The sequence below is a fragment of the Amyelois transitella genome, chromosome 27 (assembly GCF_032362555.1).
Source record: "Amyelois transitella isolate CPQ chromosome 27, ilAmyTran1.1, whole genome shotgun sequence".
Lineage (NCBI taxonomy): Eukaryota > Metazoa > Arthropoda > Insecta > Lepidoptera > Pyralidae > Amyelois > Amyelois transitella.
Genome location: NC_083530.1, coordinates 2,763,705 through 2,790,707, shown reverse-complemented (window position 1 = coordinate 2,790,707; position 27,003 = coordinate 2,763,705). Strand labels below are relative to the sequence as shown.

General features: G+C 35.1%; 3 protein-coding genes across 3 annotated transcripts in view; 1 reads left to right on the top strand and 2 right to left on the bottom strand.

Annotated features, from left to right (window-relative positions):
- Positions 1 to 13,127, top strand: part of LOC106140814 (uncharacterized) — a 36,524-nt gene extending 23,397 nt beyond the window's left edge. Inside the window, exons 3-5 of the mRNA XM_013342458.2 lie at positions 4,702 to 4,843; positions 5,504 to 5,694; positions 8,433 to 13,127. Of these exons, the coding sequence (XP_013197912.1) occupies positions 4,702 to 4,843; positions 5,504 to 5,694; positions 8,433 to 12,299 (4,200 nt within the window). The 3' untranslated portion in view covers positions 12,300 to 13,127. The remainder of the gene's footprint in view (positions 1 to 4,701; positions 4,844 to 5,503; positions 5,695 to 8,432) is intronic.
- An 8,236-nt stretch (positions 13,128 to 21,363) lies between these two features.
- LOC106140508 (uncharacterized) lies at positions 21,364 to 22,833 on the bottom strand. The gene is made up of 2 exons (XM_013342110.2): positions 22,533 to 22,833; positions 21,364 to 21,921 (listed from the first exon to the last, which is right to left on the bottom strand). The coding sequence occupies exons 1-2, from the start codon at positions 22,779 to 22,781 to the stop codon at positions 21,373 to 21,375; spliced, it is 798 nt and encodes a 265-aa protein (XP_013197564.2). The 5' UTR covers positions 22,782 to 22,833; the 3' UTR covers positions 21,364 to 21,372.
- A 2,403-nt stretch (positions 22,834 to 25,236) lies between these two features.
- Positions 25,237 to 26,698, bottom strand: LOC106140613 (cysteine-rich PDZ-binding protein). Its single transcript, XM_013342224.2, has 2 exons — positions 26,317 to 26,698; positions 25,237 to 25,824 (listed from the first exon to the last, which is right to left on the bottom strand). Exons 1-2 carry the CDS (start codon positions 26,487 to 26,489, stop codon positions 25,695 to 25,697), a joined length of 303 nt encoding a protein of 100 aa, XP_013197678.1. The 5' UTR covers positions 26,490 to 26,698; the 3' UTR covers positions 25,237 to 25,694.
- Between the last annotated feature and the right edge of the window lie 305 nt (positions 26,699 to 27,003).

The window sequence follows — 27,003 nt, the reverse complement described above, 5'->3', positions numbered from 1 at the left end:
ATGCACTCATGTGACGTGAGTGCATTTATAATATTTTTCTTACAAACTTTAACAACCCATTATAGTATTTTAGGGGTTAATTTTTGAAAAATAAAAGTATCCTATGTTATTACGCGTGTTTTTAACTATATCCATACCAAATTTCATTCGAATCGGTCTAGCTATTTAGCTGTGAAAGCGGAACAATATATATTTCAAAAAATAAAATAAAAAAAAATCGTACATTGATCGAAAAATCGTGATCGCCTAATCAAACTACTAAGTAAAAATTGGTTTTACAATAAAAGATTTCTCTGTACTGTGCCGTGTGGTTCCCGGCACCAAAACAAAAAGAATAGGACCACTCCATCTCTTTCCCATGGATGTCCTAAAAAGCGACTAAGGGATAGGCTTATAAAATTGCGATCCTTTTTTTAGGCGATGGACTAGCAACCTGTCACTATTTGGATCTCAATTCCATCATCAAGCCGAGCAGCTGCACGTGGTCTTTCAGTCTTTTCGGGACTGTAGGCTCTGTCTACCCCGTAAGGGATATAGACGTGACTATATGTATGTATGTAGATTTCTCTGTAACTAAGACATCGGACCACGGGGCTTCGAAAGGCCAGTATGAGAGGAAATAAAAAAATGAGCGTCGACTGTCGAATCGGTATGGTGCTGGTCAAAATGCGCATAAAGTCACTATGGCCGTATACCAATGACTATTTTCGAAGTTATGTTCTTACATTAGCATGAATACGATGCTCTTAAGATGAGGAAAAGCATGCACATTCAGGCAAATGGTTCCAGTACGGGTTAGGGCTTCCCTGCAAAGTTCTGATGGTGGTCGCTTCGTGTAAAAAATTGACTTACTCAATTCAGGATCCATGGTCAAGGGCGTACCCCAGGCTCTTCTCTAGAGTGGTGGGGATGTACCCGGGACTTACGCCAGGAGGAAGAAGAGGAAGATAAAACTGACAACATGAGTGTGTAATCTTTAAACTGGAAAATTAGATTTGTGCCGTGTGGTTCCCGGCACCCATACAAAAAAGAATAAGACCACTCCATCTCTTTGCCATGGATGTCGTAAAAGGCGACTAAGGGAACCTGTCCCTATTTGAATCTCAATTCTATCATTAAGCCAAATAGCTGAACGTGGCCTTTCAGTCTTTTCTAGACTGTTGGCTCTGTTTACCCCGCAAGGGACATGGATGTGACCATATGTAGGTATGTATCTAAGTGGAACATTCAACTGGAAAATTCCGCTAAGAATGTTTATCATATTTTTAAACTACTTGTATGCGATTAGGTGTCGTCATAATAATTATACTATGTTGTAAATTATACCATTGTTAGTTAGTATCTTAGTTTTAACCTTATTTTTATCTTGAGTATCGTTACCCGTGTGGTTATGGGTAGTCCTAATTTTCTTTAAAAGTACCGCGACTATGTAATGTACATAGTCGCGGTACTTTTAAAGAAAATGTGAGTTTATTACATGCAAACATACATACATATGATCACGTCTTTATCCCTTACGGGGTAGACAGAGCCAACATTCTTGAAAAGACTTATAGGCCACGTACAGCTGTTTGGCTTAATTATAGAATTGAGATTCAAATAGTGATGGGTTGCTAGCCCATCGCCTAAAAGGAGAATCCCAAGTTTATAAGCCTATCCCTTAGTCGCCTTTTACGACATTCATGGGAACGAGATGGAGTGGTCCTATTCCTTTTTTTATTGGTGCCGGGAACCACACGGCACTGAGTTTATTAGTTTGACTGATAACCAGCTTGGATTAAATTAGAACGTACTTATACTTTGTATCCTATAAAAAAAATCACTCGTATAATGTCATTTAATTTTTTATGTCGCTTCGGAAGTGAAGAAACCTTGAAAAACATAGTAATTTAAAAAAATAACAGCGAAATAACAATATGAGAGACCGCAGCTACATATTTTCGATGAGTTTCTAAGCACCTTGAAATAGTGTGCATTCTTGATACTTGGCGGTCAGGTGTAGACAACATTTGATTTTTAATCGTTCAATACTTACCTATTATCGGCAAGTACATTATGTTAAATCTTTTAAATAACTATGTATAGGAAAACTATTGAAAATCTTTATGAATCATTTCAAGCATGGGTAACACGATCCAATATGGGTTAGATTCGCCTGCAACGTAGGTCAGAGGTGGGGTAGACAGAGCCAGTCTTGAAAAGACTGACAGGCCACGCTTAGCTATTTGGCTTAATGATAGAATTGAGATTCAAATAGTGGCTAGCTAGCCCATCGCCTAAAAAAAGAATCCCAAGTTTGTAAGCCTATCCCTGAGTCGCTTTTTACGACATCCATGGGAAGAGATGGAGTGGTCTTATTGTTTTTTGTACTGGTGCCGGGAACCACACGGCACGTGGTAATAGCAAATACGTAGATTTAGTACAATGGGCGGTCTTGTTGGTTTTAGCGATTACTTGGTGACAATAAGTTAAACTTGGTGATAAAAAAATTTAACCTTGGGTTCGTAGAAAAGCGGAAGAGGGTGCGACAATCATACTTGCGCTTACACATACAAAGATAAGTGAAATTATTTCTACAAAAGCTAACATTTTTATTACCGTGACGGTAGGTTTGTTGTGTTACCCGGACCATACAACGGTAAGATAGGCTTCAATTAGTCGTTGGCCGGGAACATAGACCGCACGAACAATTCTAAGTTATACATAATTGTGAATATCTCAAAAACTTCTTTACCAATTTTTGATGCCAACGAACTTAAAATTTGTATTGGACCAAGTTTTTTAATTTTCCAAATTCATTCATAAAATATAAATTTACCATAGTTTTCAATAACATAAAATATAAATAGATATCTATCCGGCACTTGAATTCCTATTTTAAATTTCGTCAAAGACCAACGGTTCGACTATAATCGCGTTATAAACATACATATATACAAAAAAAATATTTAGTATTTAAGTATATCGATCGATTATTTTGATATATTGAACATATTGTTAAACTGTTTACCTGCCCTGTCTCCAGACCAATTTGCTCCGAGCGGAATGCGCCTGCGATACTGTCATAATGAACCTTGTTTCAAAGGAATGTTGCTATGCTAATGTTTAGAAAATAGCTATATCCCGGCGCTGCTCAAGTATGGATATATTTCTTCGGAAATAACTATGCTTTTTATCCCAATAATAATGAATTTCTCATTAAATTATATGTATATTCATTTAGGAAATCCAGCCTTATATTTAATTAGTAAATTAAATCAAGTTAAAACTAAAGCTAAAACTACTTATAAAAAGGAAGAAAAAATTATGATTACAAACAAATGTTTAATTTAAAATAGATATAAGCTGACCCGGCAAGCTTGTTTCGCCATATAAATAATATTCAATGACGATTGATTCAGTTATCGACCGGTGATGAAAAATAATTAAATTACTAAAATTGGCTTATCACTAAGGGGTATCAAAAATAGATTTTGGCCGATTCTCAGAGCTACTCAATATGCTCACAAAAATTTCATGAGAATCAGTCAAGCCGCTTCGGAGGAATACGGGAAGGAAAATTGTGACACGAGAATTTTATATATAAGATTTATCTACATATTGGTTATAGCCCTATTTATACATACACTTTGTTGAACGGGAGTCAATAAGGTTCCCACTTAAAAAAATGCATGACGCGCATATAGGCACAGGTTCAAATCCTACCACCTCGGCCATGTACCAATGACAATATTCGAAGTTATACATTTGTTCCTCCCGACGTTGGTCCAGATTATATCGTCACCATTATGTATGCCTTTGACCGTGGATCATGAGTTGAGTGAGTCAGGTTTTTACACGAAGCGACTCCCATCTGACATCTGAAACCGTTCGAGGAGGTTCGACTGAGGAACCTAAATCATATTGCATATACTCATACTAAATGCCTACTACTAAAGTCAATTTATATGAAGGCCACAACTTTACCTAACGCCTTTATCGCAAGGTCTTTTGGTTCACACGATGACTGCTGATCTCATCGGCTAAGGTATTACATTAAATCATCGTCAGTAAACACATTTTTTATCTGTTGCACAAAAAAATGACCTAAATCCGTGTTTTTATGGTTGTTTTTATTTAATAAGTTATTGAATGTTTTGAGTTCAAGTAGGTACCTAGTAGGTATACCTAGTAGATATATTTGTTAGTAGGTAGGTACTACCTACTAACAAATATATTTGTTAGTAGTAGTAGTATTTGTTAGTAGATATATTTGTTAGTAGGTAGGTACTACCTACTAACAAATATATCTATAATGCTACATGTTCAGTTTAATCTGTTGATTCTATATATATTATTTTATTAGTTATAACCTACTCTTATGAAGGGAGGTTCTCAATTCGTCTGAAGGTATATTTCTATCCTTCCATATTAACCTTTAAACCACATAGGGCTTATGAACAGAGTTGAAAAAATGGCTCGAAATACCTAAAGCAAGCACAGTATGGATTTTCAAAACACACGTTTCGAAGGTTTCACTTTCGTAAATGTCACAATTACTTAATTAATTTTCGAATCATTCCAAAATTCCATTTTCAAATTAAGCAGATGCATCGAACCAAAAAGCTGTCGTGTTATACTCACACACACACTAATCATTTCCATTTTTAAATTTCAACGAATGTATTTTCAAAATTCTTACGTTCCATTTTCGAATTTCAGCGATCGAGAATCCGTCGCGTGAAGCTATGGGCGCGGGACTTCACCGGCCTAGGGTTTAGATGTGGTGGGGGCGCCAGGGAGGGCGTACACGTCCACTCGGTGCTGAGAAGCGGGCCCGCGGCGGCGGCTAAGTTGCAGCCTGGTAAATCTTTTTTTTTAATTTACAGTAAAGAAACTTCGAATCTTTAGATACATATGTGGCGAGCATGAATGAAAGGCGAAAAATGTGAATGGTAAATCATTTTTTTTTATTTAACAATAAAGAAACTTCGATTTAGTCATGTGGAGAGCATGAATGAAAGGTGAAAAATAAATATATTGGCTCCTCGGACTTCTTTCTCGAGAGAGTGTTACCTGGATTAAAGGTACAGGAGGTACAGTTAAATGCCTGAATAAAATGCGTGATGAACTAATTCATATCATATTTATTCATTCCACACGTTCAATCCAATTTGACAGAGTCGGTCAGTCCTAGGTCAGACAAAGTCGGCTGCACAGGACCTAATTCGGCCATGTCGCCAAAATGTCACCAAAGACAATTTTCGAAGTAGGTACAGTTTGATCTCTAACCGATGCTCTTACGATGAGAGAATACATCATGAAGAAACCTGCACATTCAGGAAACTGGTTGTATGGCCATGATCCAATATACATAGGTTAGATTTCCTTACAAACTTTTAGATGGTAGTCGCTTCATGTAAAATCCTTAAAAGGTACACCCTAAGCTCCTCTCTACATATAGACAAAGAATAGAGAAGTAAGTATTCAATAAAGTAACTTACCTATCAAAAATATTTTTCAGGTGACAAGATCAAAAGCATAAAGATCGAGTTCACCGGTACTCCACTAGAGGATGCCGTCAGTATACTCTCTCTGGCTTCCCCCTACCCCGTTGAGTTGGAGGTGGTGGAGGGAGGGCGGACCAGCGGCGCGGGCCGGGGGGTGCAACACCCTCTGCTGAAAAGGGCTGGCTCTACGGGCGACGTTAATACGGTACTAAAAATATTATTTGTCTTTCTTGTAATTTTAAAACTCAAAGATACCATTTGGTCCTTCGAGCCGGATATTTACTAATTTTAAGCTTTTACATTTACATTGCTATTGCTACCACTGTGATCGATTATGTGCAACTGGCTATTATCCGCAGCTTCGTTCGTGCTAATTTAGCATCTACACGCGCTAATTTAGCACCACCTACACGCGCTAATTTAGCGCGACCTCTTTAAGAATACAAGTTTTTTACAAATTCCACGGGAGGTTTAGTTTTTACCGCGATGAAGGGTACTTACCCTATATCTATGTCCAATTGTCCAGACCTTTTATTTTATATACGCGTAATTTCAAGAAGATTGGTTTAGAATATAAGAGACAACTGTTTTTTCATTTGCTTCTTACTTTTATAAATATTATTTAGAATTTATACCGTATTTATTAGTGTAACTACATATCGCGAGAAAAATTAAAAAAATTATAATAATAGGCGTACTTATTAACAAACTGTCTCATTTATAATACGAGTATTATAAAATAAGAAATTGTAATATTATATGCAAGGTTTACGTGTTTATAATAACGTTACGACACCTCATTCACGGTTATCTTGATAACAATGAAACGTTATGTTTACAACTCTTAAACATTTACTTAATTATTATATATTATGTCATACCTTTTAAATTAAAAGCCGTAAATAACTTGAAACTAAACCGACACCGATGTGCTTGCACGAAGAAAGTTATAATGAAGCGAATGAAGTATGAAGGGATCGTGGCGAATAGGAAGATGTAGTCTCTGACCACCCCTCCGGGAAAAGGCGTGATGTATGTACTAAAGACCCGCCCCGGCTTCGCACGGGTAACGTTAATAGATAATATAATTTCTCGTGAATCACTCTTTTTAAGACAAACTGCATCATAATCCTTTGTGAAGTTTTAAAGATCTAAGCATACATACATACGAACAGACGGACAAAAGCGGGAAGCGACTTTGCTATATACAATACTAGCGGCCCGCCCCGGCTTCGCACGGGTGGACATATTTTTGTGTTTTATAATTTGAAATAAACAAAGAGTAAACATTTCTCTCTTTACTGAGACACCGCGTAAGTACCTATGCGGTAAGCGCGTTCGCGTGACGTAGGTACTTAAAATAATTTGGAGTGCGTGTTTTTAATTTCACGATATTTCAGAATCTATTTATCCAATCACTGAGCTGTAAAGGACAAAGTTTATCTCCGTAAAATTATCTTGATGATAAAACAACTTTCAATCATAAGGATTAAAATGCTTGTGTAATAATAATTCTCAAAACGAACCTTTGAATTTACATTATTTTTTTACGCACAAAATACCTTGTAGTTACTAAATTATAGATGTTAGATATATCGTGTCGCGGACTTTTTTATAGATCTGCAAAAAACCTTTATTTTTGTAATACATTGTATGTCTGTATAATCAACAGCGGATCCAGCGCACGCACGGAAAGATTTTCGGTAGCGCTTTTTTTCCCGGATTACTTTATGAATGTTGAATAATCTACCTGAAAACTAATTTATTTCAAAACAAATTTATGCCTATGTCACTTTTGAAGGTCTATTCTATATCTGTGCCAAATTTTATCAAAATCGGACCAGTAGTTTTTGAGTTTATTCCACACAAACATACAAAAATACAAATCTTTCCTCTTTATTATTAGTGTGGACATATAATTGGATACTATACTATACATATAGTTGAAAATTTTCCAATTATTTGGTCTCAATTTCATCATTTCCAACGTAACGTTGCTTTCGTCTTATAACTATTGGCTCTGTCTAACCGTAAGGTATATAGACGTAATACATATGCGTAGATAGGTAATGCAAAATTGGCGAAAGTGCCCGGGCCATAGGATGGAATACTGAAGTACTTGTAGGTACCTAACACAAAGAGTACCAATAAGACAACGAATTTGCATTTCAAATTAACTATTGTCTCAACTTATGTAATGAACGTCAAAATTCAGACCACAACTTCAAAACTTAAATATCTCTATCATTACTCATCGATGCAAATGAAAAACCAAAATTATCTGACCCACTCGCCTAAAAACCTTCTAAAGAAATATATACATATTGCATAGACCAGCATAAGCTGGTTGTGTTTTAAAAAAAACCGGAGAAATATGTCAAAAGTGTCGTTGAGTGAAATTACAATAACAATCTTTAAAGGAAACGTCTTTTAGGATGTATTTCCATTACCATGTATCTACTAAACAATGTTATTGAATGTGACAATAATGTTTAGAATACAATAACCGACGGACGTCGAGGAATGCTCGTAACTCTATTGTTTTATAACTATTGAATACTAGAAGGTTATAAGTCGCGTTATGTTTAACTTCAGATCTTTCTGTATAGATAATTATGCATTTTGTTGACACTAGATTGTAAGAAGAATACTAATGAAGTAGTAGGTAGATGTAAAATATTGTTACATCAGTACGAAAATTATGTGTTTAGAAAAATTTATGCACTCAATGCATATTTAGCTACATTAAATCCAAACTGTTGTTAAAACCAGTGTAAAGTAATACAACAGTTTTGATTTGAGAGTTAAGATAAGAAGGACCCATTTGTAAAAATATTTGACTTTAAATATAGAAAAGTCTTAGCGAAATTTTTACTTACTTTCCCTGACGTGAACAGTTGTATTATCATATTATATTATAATACAATATCTGTTTTGTTACAGCTTGAAAAAGAAGCGAAACTACTTCACCCACCAAGATCACCGAACACGTCCAACTCAAACAACTCAACATTGGAAACAAAACACGGCAAAGCAGGCATCAAGAAGATAATAACAGACAAAATCGTCAATACAACACTTGAGAGGAACAAGAAAGAAAGAAAAGATGGCGCTCCGACAACGTTGGAGAGAGAAAACGAAAAGAATAACAAGTTGGCAACAAAACCGAGACATTCAGATGTTCCAGCCGTTCCCAGCAAAACGGAGAAAAATAGTAAAAATAGACATTCCAGTAGCAGTGAAGTTCATATAATTCAGCCAGATAACATGTCTCACTTAGAACACGCTGAAGTCCAAAAAAGAGATTATGATCCGAAACGTGGAATGAAATTTGGCATTAGAGTTCTGCCACCTAACATACCTGATGATGGAATACTGAGGCAAAAGAGTGTCGAGAATGGAGCGGTTGTCCCTGAAAAGGTAGCTTCGGATGAAGTTGATAAACCTGAACCTCAGAGACCTGCTCCTACAGCTCAATTTAAGCATGAGAATGAGACAGAGCAAAAGAAACCAGTCATTGCCAAGCGACGAGAAAAGATGGCACCGCCTATTCCTAATGCTAGAGTAAAATCAAATGAATCTGATATTAGTAGTAATACAGATACATCAAAGACTTCAGATAGTTCATTCGCTAGAACTGACTTGAACTCCAGTGGCATTAAGAGAGACGAAAATGGAATCCCACAAGAGTTACCTCAACATATGTTGGATGCAGCTAAAGCGGCAAGAACTAACAGGAAGAGTTCGTCTGAGCTGAACATTGAAAAAGAAAGAGTAGAACATAAAAAAGAAGAAGCGCCTAAGCCTGTTAAAAAATCAAAAGGCAAAGCGCCTTCTCCGCCTGAAACTGAGAAAAATAAAACTGATGACAGCATACTCGAACAACTAAAGAATGTCAATGACTTCTTAAAAAGTGAAAAACAACATTCCAGTATTTTGCACGACGCGTCTTCCACGAGTTCAAATAAAGCCGCATCTTCTTTCAATACATCTACACCAAAGGTAAATAAAACCAAAAGCATTTCGCGTATCGAAGAATCCATAAACTTTAGTCAAGACGATATTGACGATATTGTGTCTAAACCTTTCAAGCGAGAAAGCGATTCGCTTAACAATTATTTCGAGGACTCCAAATCTAATTTGTCATCTAGCCATGATATTCACTCTGTTGTATCTTTCAATAATAGCGATAGAAGTGAAAAAGGTTCTACAACAATTGAGTTAAATAACAGTGACATTACAATTCACAGCTCTCCACTAAATGACACTGTTCATTCTGCATCAGATAATGCTTCAATTTTAGATGAAAACGAGCGCAAAGCAGCGTCATTGGGTGATCTTTCTAGATTTGAACTTAGAGCAAAAACCAGACAACCATCAACTGGTACTCTAGAACGAGCACAAAGTTTAGACATATCAGCAGACGATGCTGACATCAAAGAAAGTACTCTTTCACCCAAAAAGAGAAAGGCTATGTCCGTTGTTGAAACAACATTTTTCGATTCGGGAGCTGAAGATGTACTACCAGAAATGATAGACTCTGAAAAAGGTATGGTAATAAAAAGCAAAGAACCTAGATTGAGTTTAAATCTGTCAAAAACATCAGCTATTGAAGGTCTGAATACATTTCAAAGAAATCGTTTGAAAAAGGCTTCTGAATTTGGTAATTTGGAAGATGCAATAGTAAAGGGTTCCAATAGTTCTGTAGAATCTGATAAAACTGAACAAGACACAAGCAACAAGAAGGCACAATTTGAACTTTATAAAGATAACGAGCCACACGAAACATCAGATCATCTTGCTCGAAGAATGATGGATGAAAATATGAAAGTCCATCTAAAACTCGTGTCAGAATTCGCAAAGTCTACGTCAGATGGTAGTAATTTAAGCTCCCTTGATAGCACACACGAAATATTACCGATTTCTACTTCTAAAACTGAAATAACTGGTACTCCAATCAAGTTCGAAGAAAAGGTCACAATGTCATATGATACCAACATTCCAGACGATCTAAAAGTATCTAGAAATACATATGTAAACAGTCTAGAGCGTCCCAAATCTGATATGATGAAGAAATTATTAGCGAAAAATCCAATTTTGAACGTCCACATTGATCAAAGTCCCCAAAAAAATGAAGCTACAACTAGTAAAGACATGTCATCACAATTAACAGATTCCTTCAAATCTTCAATGCATCAACCTGATATTGTTAATTTTGATTTGAAAACTTCAGAACCTAAGTCAAAACATACAGAATATGATGATTTTGTTAGCAATATTAAAGTTGGATCTAACAATAACAGTTTGAAACATAATAAAAAGCCCAGATTGGAAGCTGTCTCTACTGATTGGTCTGAACCTAAAGATGTGCATAGCAGTAACGTCGTCACAATCACTACTAATGAAAGAAATCAACCTTCTCACCAGCAAAAAATTAAATCTTTTCAGTCTATTGAGATAGGTGAGCCCACGAGAGTAGTGCCAGACGTCATTGAAGGAATTAAAAGACGAAGTGATGAAAGAGATGGAAGAACACTTTATATGGAGCCACCAAATATGTCAATCACAATGACACAAGAGCCAGTACAAAAAACAGTAACAGTTAATGTGGCAGAAGACGAATACGGAAATAAAGTTATTACACAAAACGTGGAAAAGGTCTCTACCAAATACATCACAAGCAAAACCGAGGCACCTATACAAGTGGAACAAGTGACGTTTGGTATTATGAGACATTCAGGCAGTATTGATGAAGCGATGCTTGAAGAAGGCAATGTCCAGGATATTGACAGAAAGATACTAGATGAAATAAGAAAACAGAATCCAAACATAGAATTTACGTCAGAAGAACCGTCATTTACAAAAACTGAGACAATTATTCTTAATACGAAAGATATGAGCGAGGAAGAAGCAAAAGCATTAATGGAAAAGTTACAAAAAGATCCCAATTTCATGTCAGACAAAACGCCAGAACAACTATCTAGCATGGGAATAAGAATAATTCAGGATTTAGAAGACGTACAAACTACAAGTGAAGACGTAACGGAACTTACTAAAACGAAATATTCCATTAATCCATCGTTGTCACCACAACCTGACTCACATAAATATTCAAAATCCGCAAGTTCTAAAGACTCGGAAGCAGATAAAGATCACGTCATGGAGATACAAGTAGTAACGCCGAGAACGGAGAAAATGATGAGTCAGAAATCAGATTCGGCGAAAGATAAAATCGCTAGTAGACAAAGGGCGCCTCCTTCTTACCAAGAGCCCTCTTTATCTTACGAACTGGATATCGAAATGCTTAACGACTTTATTATAAACGAACAACACCACTCCGCTAAGCAATTAGCTGAAGTGAAGAGACGATCGTCGAGCCAGAGCGCAAACGAACCAAAGAAACGTCATTCCGACTTCGATTTACCGAGAAACAGTCATATCAAATTCAGGACAGCAACATACGAATCGCCTAAAGGCACTATAGTGACAAGTACGGATTTGGAGAACCGAAGACTGTCGCAACTCGACCAGCAATTGCGGTCGGAACAGCCGCCGAATCAGAAGCCAGTTATATCAGCTAAGCCTAGTAACATACCGGTGAAGGCTGAGAAGAGTTTCAAGCCGGTGGGCGTGACGGTGTCTTCGAAGATTCCTGTTTTCAGTCAGAAATCTTTGAGTCAGGAGAATTTGACGGACAAAAGTTTCGCATTACCTCGCTCCCCTCCACCCACGTTGAGTAGCAGCTCTGGGAATATATCTGTAACGTCGATCAAAAGTAGTTCGAGAAGTCCCAGCGGTGGCAGACTTTAGGATATATCAGAAATGTATTTACACGATAAACTTCCATTAGAATAAAAGAATTAGATATTGTGATACCAATATGAAATTATATTTATGTGTTCCCAAATATTTCGCCATGAATTAGAGATATAATTTTATCTTAGCTATCTATAGTACTTTATTATTTATCTTGAATGTTCATGTTTTTTTCTCTAAGTAATCTTCATGGTTGCAAGTTACTTGAATTTTACTATATTATTGACCTGCCTTGTTCAAAATTGTTTTAATCTGACGATATATTTGGGATTTAATTATATTTTAATATGTTTATCTACTTCAAATGATATTATTTGAAAACGTTCTTATTTGAAATGTGCCTTTAAAATGTAAAATGAAATAATTTACTTATTGTAATTAAGATTTTTAATACTTTCGATTGTTATAAGATCTTTTAGGTTGTGAAATTAAAGTTCTTGTCACAATTCAGAGTTAATCATATCTACATTATGTTATAGTCATTTGTATGTTTTGACAAAACAAATAATGATGTACTTACCTGATTTCTTAAGAATTCCGTCCCATGAGTATTACCATTTTTTTTAATTATGATTAAGACATAAGACTATCTTGGTATTTGCGGGAATTATACAAATTTCTGAGCCATTTATAAAATTAGTTATATAAATGTTAGAGTTTTAATGTAAGTACTTATATTTATTAACAATATACAGGAGTTAATTGTTGAAGTTGAATTATATAACTTTTGTATAAGATGAAATGTGAATTACAAAAAAATTAATAATATCACAATACAAATTGTATTTTATTGAAGTATGAAAATAAAAGGAACAAAATGTTTTTTGGAGTTGTCATTTGTCACTGTCCGAATTCTATCAATTAATTGTCGAATGATATGAGATTCATGACTGTAAGATCTGACTAGAACATAAATTACATCCTGGAAAGTTGAGTGGATAAATAGCGTGATGTAAAAGGTGGCACGGGTTCAAATTATTTCTTGGCCATGTATTGACGGCCTCTGTGGCGCAGCGGTAATACGCTTGTCTGTGACACTGGGGGTCCCGGGTTCGATTCCCGGCCAGGGCATGATGAGAAAAGAACTTTTTCTGATTGGCCTGGGTCTTGGATGTTTATCTATATAAGTATTTATTATAAAATATAGTATCGTTGAGTTAGTATCTCGTAACACAAGTCTCGAACTTACTTCGAGGCTAACTCAATCTGTGTAATTTGTCCCGTATATATTTATTTATTTATTTATTTATTTATTTATTTATTTATTTATGTATAAATTAGTCTTCGATAAGTAATGCACATTAGTTTAAGTGCTAACTGATAATCTTACAGTGAGGAAATAACATCATAGAATGTATGATGTTTACACATTTATCCTATATACCTATTGTTATATCTTATCTAACATCCCATATTATATATATATATATATATATTCCCATGGATATCGTCAAAGTCGACTAAGGGATAGGCTTATAAACATCCTCTTGTAGGCGATGAGCTAGCAACCTGTCATTATTTCATCATAAGACATAGGTACAGCTGAACGTGGCTCCTCAAGACTGTTGGTTTACCCTGTAAGGGATATAGACGTATATGTATGTATCAAACTTGTTTTGTGGTCATTTAATATGATACTTAGGTGATATAAGTACATACATTTATTTGTTCCTTTTAACAAATGTGGTGAATGTAGAAACGAAAGAAGTAATCACTGCCTACCACTCCAGGAAAGAGGGATCTCCCATCCCCGATACATTCAACTAAAGGATTTTCAAAAGGAAGAGTAAATAGGCACTATTTGAGCTTGCATGCACCATCTTAGGCCTACCACCAGGTAGATTGAGGTCACACGCACTCAACTCAAATAATTATAAAAAACTAGCGACCCGCCCCGGCTTCGCATGGGTGCAAAATTCGGAAAAAATTATACATAAAAACCTTCCTCTTGAATCACTCTACCTGTTACAAAAAAACCGCATCAAAATCCGTTGCGTAATTTTAAAGATTCAAGCATACAGACAAACAGACTAAAATAGCGACTTTGTTTTATACTATGTAGTGAAGAGGCGTCATTTTATTAACATCAGCCCCAAATTGAAGGTCAATAAATTTCAATAACTACATTAAAACATTTATTTCTTTCGAGTTCACGTTGAGAATCTCCGATTGCAATAAGTCTTGCAATTCCTCCTGAACTTCGTCTTCATCCGTGACTTGCAAGAGTAAAGCGAACAGGTGGCGGTCGCAGCATCACAGCACGCCTTAAAGCACAGCTTGGAGGCCGATCTACCACATTTACTCCAAACACCTTTCCTCAAAGTGTTCAAAATTGAGTACGAATCAATTGGTTCTCCTCTCGAGACGCCCAACTCCTTCGAAGACGTTTCAGATTTGACAGAATCCGGATTGTCTAATTCTGCCTGAAATTGTTGAAGGTAAATGTGGTTAATGTAAATATAGGCGACTAAGGGATAGACTTACAAACTTGGGATTCTTTTTCAGGCGATGGGTAAGCAACCTGTCACTATTTGAATATCAATTCTAAAATTAAGTTAATAGCTGAACGTGGCCATTCAGTCTTTTCAAGACTGTTGGCACTGTTTACCTCGTAAGGGATATAGACGTGACCATATGTTCGCAGCGAATTTGGGTCTAGCGAAGGCGTGGAGAATGAGGAATGGAGGGTAGACTTACATCAAGAATTAGCAAAGCCAACATCTTTCGCCGCAGTTCAGCCGCATCGTCCGCTTCATCGTCTTCTTTGTAACTAAGTCTTTTATTGGCATCATTAGATCTGTACTCTGAAATATAAAAAAAAAATCGGCTGTCTGTAAAGTCGGTTTACTGACGATAGTAGAACGTGACAACGTCTTAAGTAAATACTGATGGAATGGTTGCATTTTTCAAAAGAAAATTTTAATTTCATTTGTTTAACATATCTCTCTTAAACTTTTACCTGCGACGCTTTACATAAACTAAACGTCACAACATTTCTCTACCCAATCTTAATGCGATATGGAGGCAAGTTGTCAATTCAGTCTCAATTACATTTTTTAACTATCTAGCTGAACATGATAAACTGTCAGTGTCTATGGGTAGAAAAGTATATGTATATAAGTATGATAGTGTCTGTATCGTCCTGGTAAAGGGTCAGGTCAAGAGTACCCGAAACCGCCGAGCTTGCATGAAGAGAGTTATGAATGTAGATGAAGCGAAGGAAGTATGCAGAGATCGTGGCAAATGGAAAGATGTAGTCTCTGCCTACCCCTCCGGGAAAGAGGCGTGATTTTATGTTTACACTGCACTGATATATCATGGGGCTATGGTTAATGAACTCACCTTTGTATAGAGGGTTGTAATTTACCTCCGTAACAAACAATGGCTCTGACGATTCCTCATAATTTACTTCTCTCAAAATTGGTGTTACGGCTTCGTATGGATCCTGTACAAAAGATGATATGTTTTTAATTAAATTAAGGTGCGGCACAGTCGACAGACTATTATTGTCTTTTTTTTAAACGTTAAAGTAGAACCTTTGCAATTAATATAAAACTGAATGCATAAGAATCTCAGATTCTTAAAAACTGAAAAAAAATCTGAAACCGCGCCACGTTGCAATAAGGTGACAAGATATAAAAATTTTGAACTAAAAAACTAAAATTCGACTACTTAAACTTCAAAAAATTATTAGCTGAAATTATTATGTTCAAACTATTAATTATATGTCATATTTATAGAGATATGTTTGAAGGATAGCCGTGAAGATTGAATCAGCCATTCATCTAAACGTGGCCTTCATATATTTTTCAGACTATTTTGCGTCTTCCCAGAAGAGATCAAGACGTGATTATGTTTAAGTGTGTAATTTGGGCAATTTAGTTTGAAATTCAATATCTACTTACAATATTCAGTGCAGCGAAAATAAAATATGTCAGGAATAAAACTTTGAAAGTCATTTCACTCAGATTAATTTAAAAATGTCTATAAAGTTTGTAGGTAGCAAAATTAACCGAGATTAATGGTTAGCTCGTAAAATTATGAAACTAAGAAATTACACAGATATATAAAATGGTAAGAATAGTAGTTATATAAAAATGAAAAACAAGTAACAATGAAATTTCATCAATGATTTATCCATATCTGTAAAAGAGTATTTATAATGAAATTTTAACTCACCGAGCGACGTCGATACTTAATAGATATTGCCGAAAAATCGATATTAGAGCAAGTCAAAAATGTTTTTTGTATGTTTGTTTGTATTCGCATCAAGTGAAAACTATTGCTCTTATTAGAATGAGGTGTATTTTGCTTAGTCCAACTTCGTATACAAACTTGACTCACTCAATCTGAGGTCGATGGTCAAGGACGTACCCCGGGCTTCTCTCCAGAGTGGTGAGGATGTAACAGGGTCCTCTGTTAGCCAAGGTAATAGCCAGGAAGAAGAAGATTATTAGTAAACTATTAGTTCTTTGTACTAGATTTCAGTTTACGGCTTACAACCTGCGGGCGACATAGTTAGTTTTTAGTTACCTACTCTGAAAAATAGAGAGTTATTTCACTTCTTCTCATTACCTAAGCCAATCAGCTAAATGTAGTCTGTAATTATTTTTTCAAGACTGTTGGCTCTGTCTACTCCGTAAGGAATATAGACGTGTTTATATGTATGTATATTTTAAGTTTCATGAACCTTCTACCTTATCTTTTAACTGTTAATAGATACTTAGGTACTTACATGAAAATAAAACTAAAAAAAAATCTTACACACATTATTCCAGGTGCCAGTTCTATATATTTGAAGGGCTTAAAAATATCAAAATTTAGTTAGGTAAGCATTAATTATCAATAATGAAGTACATAGGTACATTGTTCTTGATGCCAGTTCTAAATATTTGAAGGGCTTAAAATACCGAAACTTTACTTAAGCGTTGATTACGAAAATTAATTACCAATTAAGAATGACGAAAATTTCAATGTTAAATCTAGCCGCTGATAACTATAGATAGTAAGTACCTCATGCGAAGCGGTTTAATAATAAATCTAGGCACCATTCATTTAACTCTGAAAAGAATTGAACAAACAATTAAATTAGCTCAGTCGTTAAAGAATTGAACAAACAATTAAATTAGCTCAGCCGTTATATATTGCAGCATACGAGTATAAAGACTAAACGAAATTAATTGATTAAATTAAAAAAAATGGTGCCGTGTGGTTCCCAGCACTTTAGATTAGGTCCACTCCATATCTTATTAGCCATTGATGGAGTCTAAGACGACTAAGGGAAAGACTAATAAAGTAACTGCTTTATTGTTCAATAGAGGAGTACATTACAATATAACAGTAGTACAGTACAAAGGCGGGCTTATCCCTAAGTGGGATCTTTTCCATCCAACCTGTCATTAAGAGCTAATAAACTCGGTATTCTTCTTGTAAGCGATAAGCTAGCAATCTGTCACTATTTGAATCTCGATTCCATCATTGACAGCTGAACTAGGCCTTTCAGTCTTTTCAAGACTGGTGGATCTACCCCGCAAGAAAAGTAGATGATTGACACTTAAGATTTATATAGATATTTATATAAATCTTAAGTGATTTTAATCTTTCAAGTCGGCCTGGGAACAAACAAAAACAAAGTATCTTCCTGTTGCTTCTTTTCCCTTGCAAAATTAATCTTGATGTCTGTTACATGTCAACTATGTAAAATCCATAATTTTATAGGTTGTCTTTTTAGCACCTACATCGTATATTATCTTTATTATAACTATTTTGAGGTCATTAAGATCTTAAAAACCTATACGAGAGTCATAAGCTAAGTCGCAAATAATAACAACAAAATATATGTATACCTATATCAAAACATTTATTACAGGAAAGATTATATTCGTACGGCAGTCGTCGTCTTCTGTTATAAACTGTTCTCTACAAGATTTCTTGCATTCTTTGTTAAACTTCCTTTTAGAAGTTTCGGAGATTTTGTGTCCAAAACACAAGCTGTCCAAGGATTTGACGCAGGCGTTCGTACATGCTTTTGATGCTTTTTTATTGCAGCTGGCGTCATAGTTACTGCGACGTGCATCTTTAAGATTTCGTCGGATCAATTCAATTTTGAAGGCAAAATTTCTTCCTTGATCCTCGTTAAAGGCGACTAAGGGAAAGGCTTATTAACTTGGTAAGTATCCTTCTTGTGGGCGATGGGCTAGCAACCTGTCACTGTTTGAATCTCAATTCCATCATTAAGCCATACAGCCGAATGTTTTAAAGTTTAAATTTCAATCGGTACATTTAAATCATCATCATCTTACATATCTACAAATAGGGCAACGTTATTTTACTCTATAGCAAGAAATATTTATTAATACCTTACAATATTATCGCAGTTTGTTGTTTGTTTTGTCTTAATTGTTTTATCATCTTCGCATTCATAAAATAACACTTCTTTGATGGAGCAGGCAGAGCATAGAGCACATCATTCCATTTGTCACAATCCCTGCATAAGTCTTTCGCTTCATCACTCTTTTCATGCAAGGTCGGTTTACTAGTAATCTTGACCTGATCCTTCTGATTTGATCAGTGTATGATAAGGTTTCGTCTAGGCCTTTACATTTCCTAAGTTCTCATTCACAATCTCCTAGTACCTATATTTGTTCAATCAAACTGATTTTATTCAGCCTTTCCTCAGTACCAAACAAGCGGATCTTTTCCTTTCTATTCCTGTTACTATATGTTATTCTATCATAGCACTGCATCTCGTTAGGCAATGCTATGATAAAATAACATATATCACACACATGTATATAGTTAAAAATCTCTATCTTGACTAGTTAATAGGGTGCTACGTCACAAGTCTTTCTGCAATTTGAGTGAAGATTTTTAAAAACGTTACCATCTAATATTGTAGGTACTTTTTGAAGAAGAATTCCCATTTCACATATCAGAGTCACTATACCTCCCACTCATAAATCTTTTATCACAAGAATTCTGGCTTTCTTTCTTGAAATATTTACACATTCTCCGCGTACAAATCAACAGTTTCTTTTTGCACAATTTTTGTAAAGCATTTTTGCTCGCTCTTACGCATGCTCTTTTAGCGTTTTTGGCAAATATTTTATCAAATTTACCTCTCCTGCGTCCATTTTCAATCTCCGTTGTATCTGATTCCAAAGTTTCATCATTATCTGTAGGGTTATTGTCACTTCTTATTTTTCTTTTTGCTGTCGGTATTACAATTATTATTGCCTTTGTTTTATCCTGATTGCTTTCAGTAATTTCGTCTGATGTATCTTCATAATTCGATTTGTAGTTCTGAGACATGAAAATAGTTTTAAGAAGCAGATTTTTTAAAATTTATTTTAGAATGTATGTAAGTGACATTCATTTTTATATATACTACTACTTTGAATCATAAATATGATAGATATGAATAAAGTTTATGTGGTAAAATAAAAGGTGAAGAATAAGCAAAAGTTTTATTTAACGAAATCTATTAAGGAACATAACATTTCCCAGTCCTTCCTCAAAAAATCATTAGAAATTTATATCGATCCCACTTTCAGGCACATCTCTCTCACTTTGCACGTTCCTACATTTTTATAAAACAAATATTTTCCATCACACAACTGCAAATACTGTTGCATTTTTTGTTAATTTAAGTTCATCGGCTTTTTTATAATTCACTAATAATCACTACTTTTTCTAATTCTTTACTTTGCACATACAAGACCTTGTTACAACAATTGTAACGGCGATCTTGTTTTTAGAAGTGGCTTCTTTTATTTTTGGATAAATTAAGAACTACGAATCTAGTGACGTTTATTTTCTGTTACTAATAACACACAAATTTTATTCACTTTGATGACCGATCGCGAATTCATCTTCACAATTCTTCTTGCAATGTTAGACAAATTATGTTAATTTGTCTTCATCATATATCTACATTTATAAAGATCCTTTCTTTTTTTAAGGTTCTTAAGCGTAGCTTTAAAAGCCTTTCTACAAGCTTTCTGGCAATATTTCATGGCGTTTTTGTACAATTTGCGTTTTAGGAACCTTCTATTTAAAACATCATCTGATGTAGGATCATCATTTGATCTATCTGTATTTATTGTCCAATTTTCTTCTATTTCATCTTTCGCTGGATGATCTGAGTTAATATCGAGTATAACTATTATATATTTACTATTCACATATGTAACAAAGTTTTGACGATTTTTTTGTTTAAGTGGATCTTCCTCAAGCGGTGAAGTTGGTGAAGGTGAAGTTTTCTATAGAACAAATCACACAAATCTTACATTAATATTAACATCCAAAGTGTAATCGGAATATTTGATTAGGTACTATTTATTTGAACAAATTTTTGCCAACAATTTATAATATGGGAATTATTGTAAGTGTATGCAGGTCCAAGATCCCTCAAATCAGTAAATTCCCGTGAAATAAAGGAAATTTCTGCAAGGAGCGTGGGTAGGTATTTCTCAGCTTTCTTCAACATATAGTGTAGACATGGATGTTTTATTAATGTCAGTTATTAAAATCGCACAGAAATCCCCTCTGCATCCCTAGGAACAGCCAAACATTTCACCTGACCTTATAGATTCGACTCTGCATTGTCTATCGGTCATTAAGTATCTACATGTGACAAATAAACCTTTAGATCAACCTATCAATTTCCTTACTGGCATAATAAAAGTTATTTTGAAAAATCATCAAAATCAAACGAATATAAAATATATTCAATTTTATTGTTTTTTAAAAAAAGGCGACAGTGAATATTAGAACCTCTAATATTTTATATCGACTTTATTACATTTCATGTAATACATATCATTATAAACTTCAAGCTATGAATTGCATTAATGCATCATTGCTCACATCAATAACTAATTTAAATAATTTAATAATTATAGCCACATTACATAAAGATGATCTTCTATAGATCTAAGATCTTCGACCTGTTTAATGTTTTATTAATTATCTCTTACGACGACTTTCTAAAGAAAAAGTTTTAATTTTTAACAAATTTAAAAAGACTAATTCACTATAATTCTGTGGAAGCCACACAACTATATCACTAACACGAGAAATTTTTCCTATCTTTCACAAACTCTTCTAAACACATGTAGTAACATTGTTTCTTATAGTTCGGCTTTACTTGCGACGTGCATTGAAAACTACCGCACAATTTCTTGAAAGCCTCCTTGCACGCAATTTGGCAATATTTTTTAGCCTTTCTCGAACAATTTTTGCCATATTTGTATCTTCTGAAATCTTTAGAATCCTTTGATACCTCTACAGAAGCTTTGAAGATTTCCAAAGATCCACTTAGTGGACTTACATAAGGAACTATGATCAAATTTTTCTTAACAGCTTCTTTATCATCGTTTTGAAGATTTCTTTCATCTGAATCGTCTGTGCCTTCACTTGAAAAAACTTTTGTACCTTGCCAAGTCTCTAATGAACTAGCCTCTTTTCGTTCTTCCTTCCTCTCACTTTCTATTACTTCAGTTGAATCTGTTACTTCGTTTGATTGGTCATCGTATATTGGTAAAATGAGATCTTCACTTTCAGTATTATCGTTTTGAGTTTCCACCGCTAGTAAATCTTCAGGCCAGTCGGGTTTCTAGGAAACAAAGAAGAATATAAGTGAAATTCTTCCCTTATTCAGAGGTTCGAAGATATTGTTTGATGTGATGTGAAGAACGCTTAATTCGATTTAGTTTTAGCAGTATTTTTTCTTAAATAGCTTTGAACACACGTGCTCAACCAACGAAACATCCCAGGCAGAGGATTTATATCAACTTGAAAACAGTTGATTATGATTTTTTTTACCAATTAATATTTTCGTAATAATCGTGCTCTCAGTCGTGTGGTTTCCGTGACGGTGTGGGAAATCCACGTCTAACTTTGTGTATGTTTTTGGAAACGAAAAATACCAGACTGTCTGATACAACTTTAATTTTATTTTCGAAGCATATTGTCCCACAAGGGGCAGCCGAAAATAAGAGAAAAAAAATTGAGACCTAGATTCTCTGATCCCAGAGCAAGTGCTTTATAATAGGACCCCCTGTTATCAAGATCACAGAGGCAAGACAGCTGCCTTTACTTAAAATTTTATTCAATTTAAATATGTATTTTTACGTGTAATTACATGACTAATATCGTACTAAATTACAGGGTCCCATGAAAAACACTAGGATGATGAAAAGAGTCGAGAAATATAAAAATACCAACCAAATTTAGTCTCCAAATAGCATACACCTCTGGTTTACTCCTCAAGGCACTTAATGGCAAATCATGGAGTCGATGCAACTTATACATCGTTTCTAATCTCTTCTCGTTGATTGATATGAGCGATTTCAACAATCGTCCATATTTAGCAGCTAACTCTTCTTTTAATTTTAGCGTAGTGAAACGAGTAGGTAGGCTGACGTTAACTGGTAACGAAACTGATGTATGTATCTGTAATATTATTAGTTCCATTAGATTAGATATTGTTTCGTTCCGCCCTATCCTACCAGTCACTACCTTATACTTAATAACATACATAAACGATCACGTCTTTATTAGTAGTGATGTGACGTCAAAAAGTGATACCTTGTATCCAATTTTGAAAATTAATCTATTCTATTCTATCTATTCCTTTCGGGGTAGAAAATTCTTTTTTATTCCTTTCGGTGTACAGATAACAGCATTGAAAAGACTAAAAGTAATTAATAATGCAATTGTCTTTTAAATATTGATAGATCGCAAGCCCATCACCTAAAATAAATATCCCGAGTATATTCCTTCAGCAGTCGGCGGCCATTTTGGTTGTAAGCCATTCCCTTGATTGACTTTTACAATTTGCACGAGAACAGAAACAGCTGATACATACAATGTTATTATCTTTGCTACCAGACGATCATGGAAGTATACCTTATATCGAATTTCTATTCCACTGAGAATATACATATCTTACCAACCAAACCTTACGCTGAGATTATAAAATATCTTTCCGCTTGCCACGATCCTTGCATACGTATTACGAAAGCTCAGGAGATAACTTTTTCTTTTTCGGAGTGCAAGTCCTTTTACGGACGGCCTCCCGAGTCTAGTGTGGGACTCCTGGTGTCTAGTGTGTCAGCTTACACACTAAAACCCCTCCAATGTGGCCCTTCTTGCCATTATACTTGGATCACCTCCAATACACCAATCGAGGCAAGGTGGTACAGCTGTCTCCTGAACCTACCGTGCTTACTTCCCTTGCCTCATCCACATTTATCAATCTTCTCATGCAGGCTCGTCAGTTAATGGTGACTCTTGATCTTATACAAGAACATCTAGAGTTGGCACTGGAACATCCTCGATTTGATCAAGGTCGTTCACAATTAGCAGGGTTACTCTTGACGCGGTCGAGATACGATCAAAATCGAGACGACAGGTTTGTTAACTAAGTTATTTTATCTATCGAGCTCGTCACGTGACGCCCTGGCAAAAGGTCAGGTCAAGAGTACCCGTAACATGTCCTGACAAAAGGACAGGTCAAGATTAGAGTACCCGATGACGACGAGTTTGCATGAAGAGGCTTATGGATGTAGATGAAGCGAAAGTATGCAGGGATCGTGGCAATTGGAAAGGTGCAGACTCTGCCTACCCCTCCAAGAAAGGGGTGTGATTTAATTTTATTTTGTTTAAGTAGATAGGTACCTATGTATTTTTACAATCTGCACGGTAAGAGAACAAACTGGCACGCCCAAAATGAATACCTATTCCCTTTAGTCGTCTTTAAAGACATGTTAACTCACCATAAAAAGCAATATAAAACAGTCGGGCCACAGCACACGTACTGACATTTTTTTAATTCAAATGCGCCATATCATTCACTGTACATAGCTTAGTTACAGTAACAAATCATTTTTAGTACCTACAGTAATAGGAAATTGGTAAGAAGTCATGCTTGTAATCGGAAATATAAAATTACATAAAAGTAATTTAAAAATCACTGTCGACTTCAAATGAATTTAAGCTGACAAGGAATATGTATATACACATAACTGAAAAAGTAATGAACCGATTTTGATGACACTGACTATTCTCTAAATATTAGGTATCAAAAAAGATTATGTTGGTACGACATAAAAATTTTCGAGTTTATAGACCAACATGCATTTCAATTTATAGAACATATGCCAGTAATATAACTAATATTAATATCTATTGTCTTATCAAGACTGTAGGCTCTGTTTACCCCGCGAGGGATACAGACGTGATTATATATAATCACGTCTGTATCCCTCTAGGCTCTGTTTACCCCGCGAGGGATACAGACGTGATTATATATAATCACGTCTGTATCCCTCGCGGGGTAAACAGAGCCTACAGTCTTGATAAGACAATAGATATTAATATTAGTTATATTACTGGCATATGTTCTATATGTATTTCAATATCAAATTCCAAAAATATTTTATAATTCAGTGGAGAAACTTTTATTAGATTTTCCTTTTTTAGGGCAGGTATTCACTTTAAAAAATAACAGCAGTCAGAAAACACAGTGAAACGTATTAATTCCCGTTTAAGATTTTGAGTTGCTTTATTTAAATGTCGCTTTGGTGTGGACTGGGCCTTAAACAGTCAAATTGAAGGGCAAGGACACACTAGGGGCTCTTTAAACTAAATAAAATAAAAGATTCACCCACCACATTTTCATACACGTAGGATATTCAACTCTCATGACCCTAATCCCGTTAAAACCTTTTTACCGTTAATATACATCCTTTTCCATGTCCTAATATAAAATATTATTCTGTTATCAAAAAAATTAGTCACTATCAGTATAGTTAACAACCACATTTTTAACTACAAGATGCATAATGATGAGTATCGACAAATGCCATATAAGTAAGTTAAAGTAGATATTATTGAATAAAAATCACATTTATCAAAATGAGTTTATTTCTATTTACAAAATTAGTTTAAGTGTAACCTTATTTACATTAATATATGTATAATTCACAGAGGAGCCGTGTGGTTTTTGATAGACTTTCCCATGTGTTCCTGAAGGACTTAGGAGAACCAGCATCATGGCACAAGCTGAGCGGAGGCCATTTTGTTTTACTTTGCCCTATTTCTAGATTTTGTCTGGAGCTTCGCTTCTGCTCCTTCTAACCTCCATAATGACAACTAGAGAATGCTTTATTACTTATTATTATTAAAACTTTATTTGTTTACTATAAAGTAAATAATGCCTTATTCAAATCTTCTGACATCTGCAAGAAAAGATGTGGTTCATAGCAAAGTTCTTATACATTTTGCAGACACACAGTTATTTTTATGTCTTTCTTCAAAAGAGGAGTTCTGAATCTAACACAAGTATATACAATTTATATAACCTTACAACTATTTGACTTAATATTAAGTGGAACTCTGTCTATAGTTCTTCGTATCGAGAATTTTCTTCCCGCACATTGCACATATGCCCTTCTTGTAGGCACACGCTTGGCAGTAATGAGAACCAACTTGATGCACTTTGATACGGCATATTCTGGGGAAAAAACAGGTGTTTTAATTATATATTACTGGCAACTTTAGCTAACTTTATTAACGTGCAAAATCTTGGTAACTCTGGAGAGGAACCCGGGGGTATGTCTTTGACCATGGATCTTTGATTGGGTTTTTACACAAAGCTATTTCCATCTGACCTCCGCAACCTTTGCAGGTAAACCTAACCCATATTAAATTGATGGTTACACATCCAGAAGCTTGAATGTGCAGGTTTTCTCACAATGTTTTCCCTCACTGTAAGAGCATCAGCAAAAACTTAACTGCAACTTCTAATATTGTTAAGTCATATAGGATTAGTGGATGTGTGCTTGTCTATGACCCATAAGATACTGGATTCGAATCCCTGCCAAGCAATTCAAATACCAAATGACAAAATGAGTGCATGATGTACATACATTTCGAAACAGCAATAACAGGACCATGTCAACACTATTTTTTTCATTGTTTATAGTAAACATATAACCAAACTTACTTGCATTCCTGGAACTTTGAAGTGTAAGGATTGTATCGGCCTTTCTTGGCGGTTAGTGCCTTATTTTCTCCGACTTTACGGCCGCCAGACTCGACTGTATTGCGGGCTCCGGCCTTCCACGGGTCCGGAGTTATAACTTTTCCCAGTTTCTTCTCACACTTTTCGCAAACCATATTTCTTGTAAAAAACAACAAATAACCTCAAATCCTTCGAAATGTTATTCCTGCTTTTTGCTTAGTATTTTAGCTTTTATCAATTTGCTTTACTTATTTATTCAAAATAGTTTTAACTTAAAAATCGCTTCAATGCTAACGAAGACCAAAACACCACTAGGAAGAAACAAAATAATATGTTTTGGTTTTAGTTATTATGCCTACGTATTTTCCCGATATGACAGACTTTACTACGTCAGTAAAACAATTGACAGCGCAGCGGCAGCGATGACACCATGACAATTTCAAGCAAAGTTGTTTTATGTATACATAAAAGTTATTACTACTACTTCCTTCTTTTTGTGTATGATACCATACACAAAAATAAGGAAGTAATAATTCTTCACTGCTATTTTACAATCCTGTCTTAATATGAATGATGGTCAACACGCCAGTTAGTAGGTTGGGATAATAATCGATAATGAATCATGGTAAAAGCATACATAAATGTGCCCATTCAGCACAATGATACCAT

Bases quoted from the DNA above. Each gene is read 5' to 3' on its own strand.
- LOC106140508 (XM_013342110.2), bottom strand. From the start codon at position 22,781: ATGGAACTAATAATATTACAGATACATACATCAGTTTCGTTACCAGTT. The intron at 21,922-22,532 runs GTTGGTATTTTT...TTTGTTTCCTAG, and splicing joins CTATTTGGAGACTAAATTTG to AAACCCGACTGGCCTGAAGA.
- LOC106140613 (XM_013342224.2), bottom strand. From the start codon at position 26,489: ATGGTTTGCGAAAAGTGTGAGAAGAAACTGGGAAAAGTTATAACTCCG. The intron at 25,825-26,316 runs GTAAGTTTGGTT...TTTTTTCCCCAG, and splicing joins TCAAAGTTCCAGGAATGCAA to AATATGCCGTATCAAAGTGC.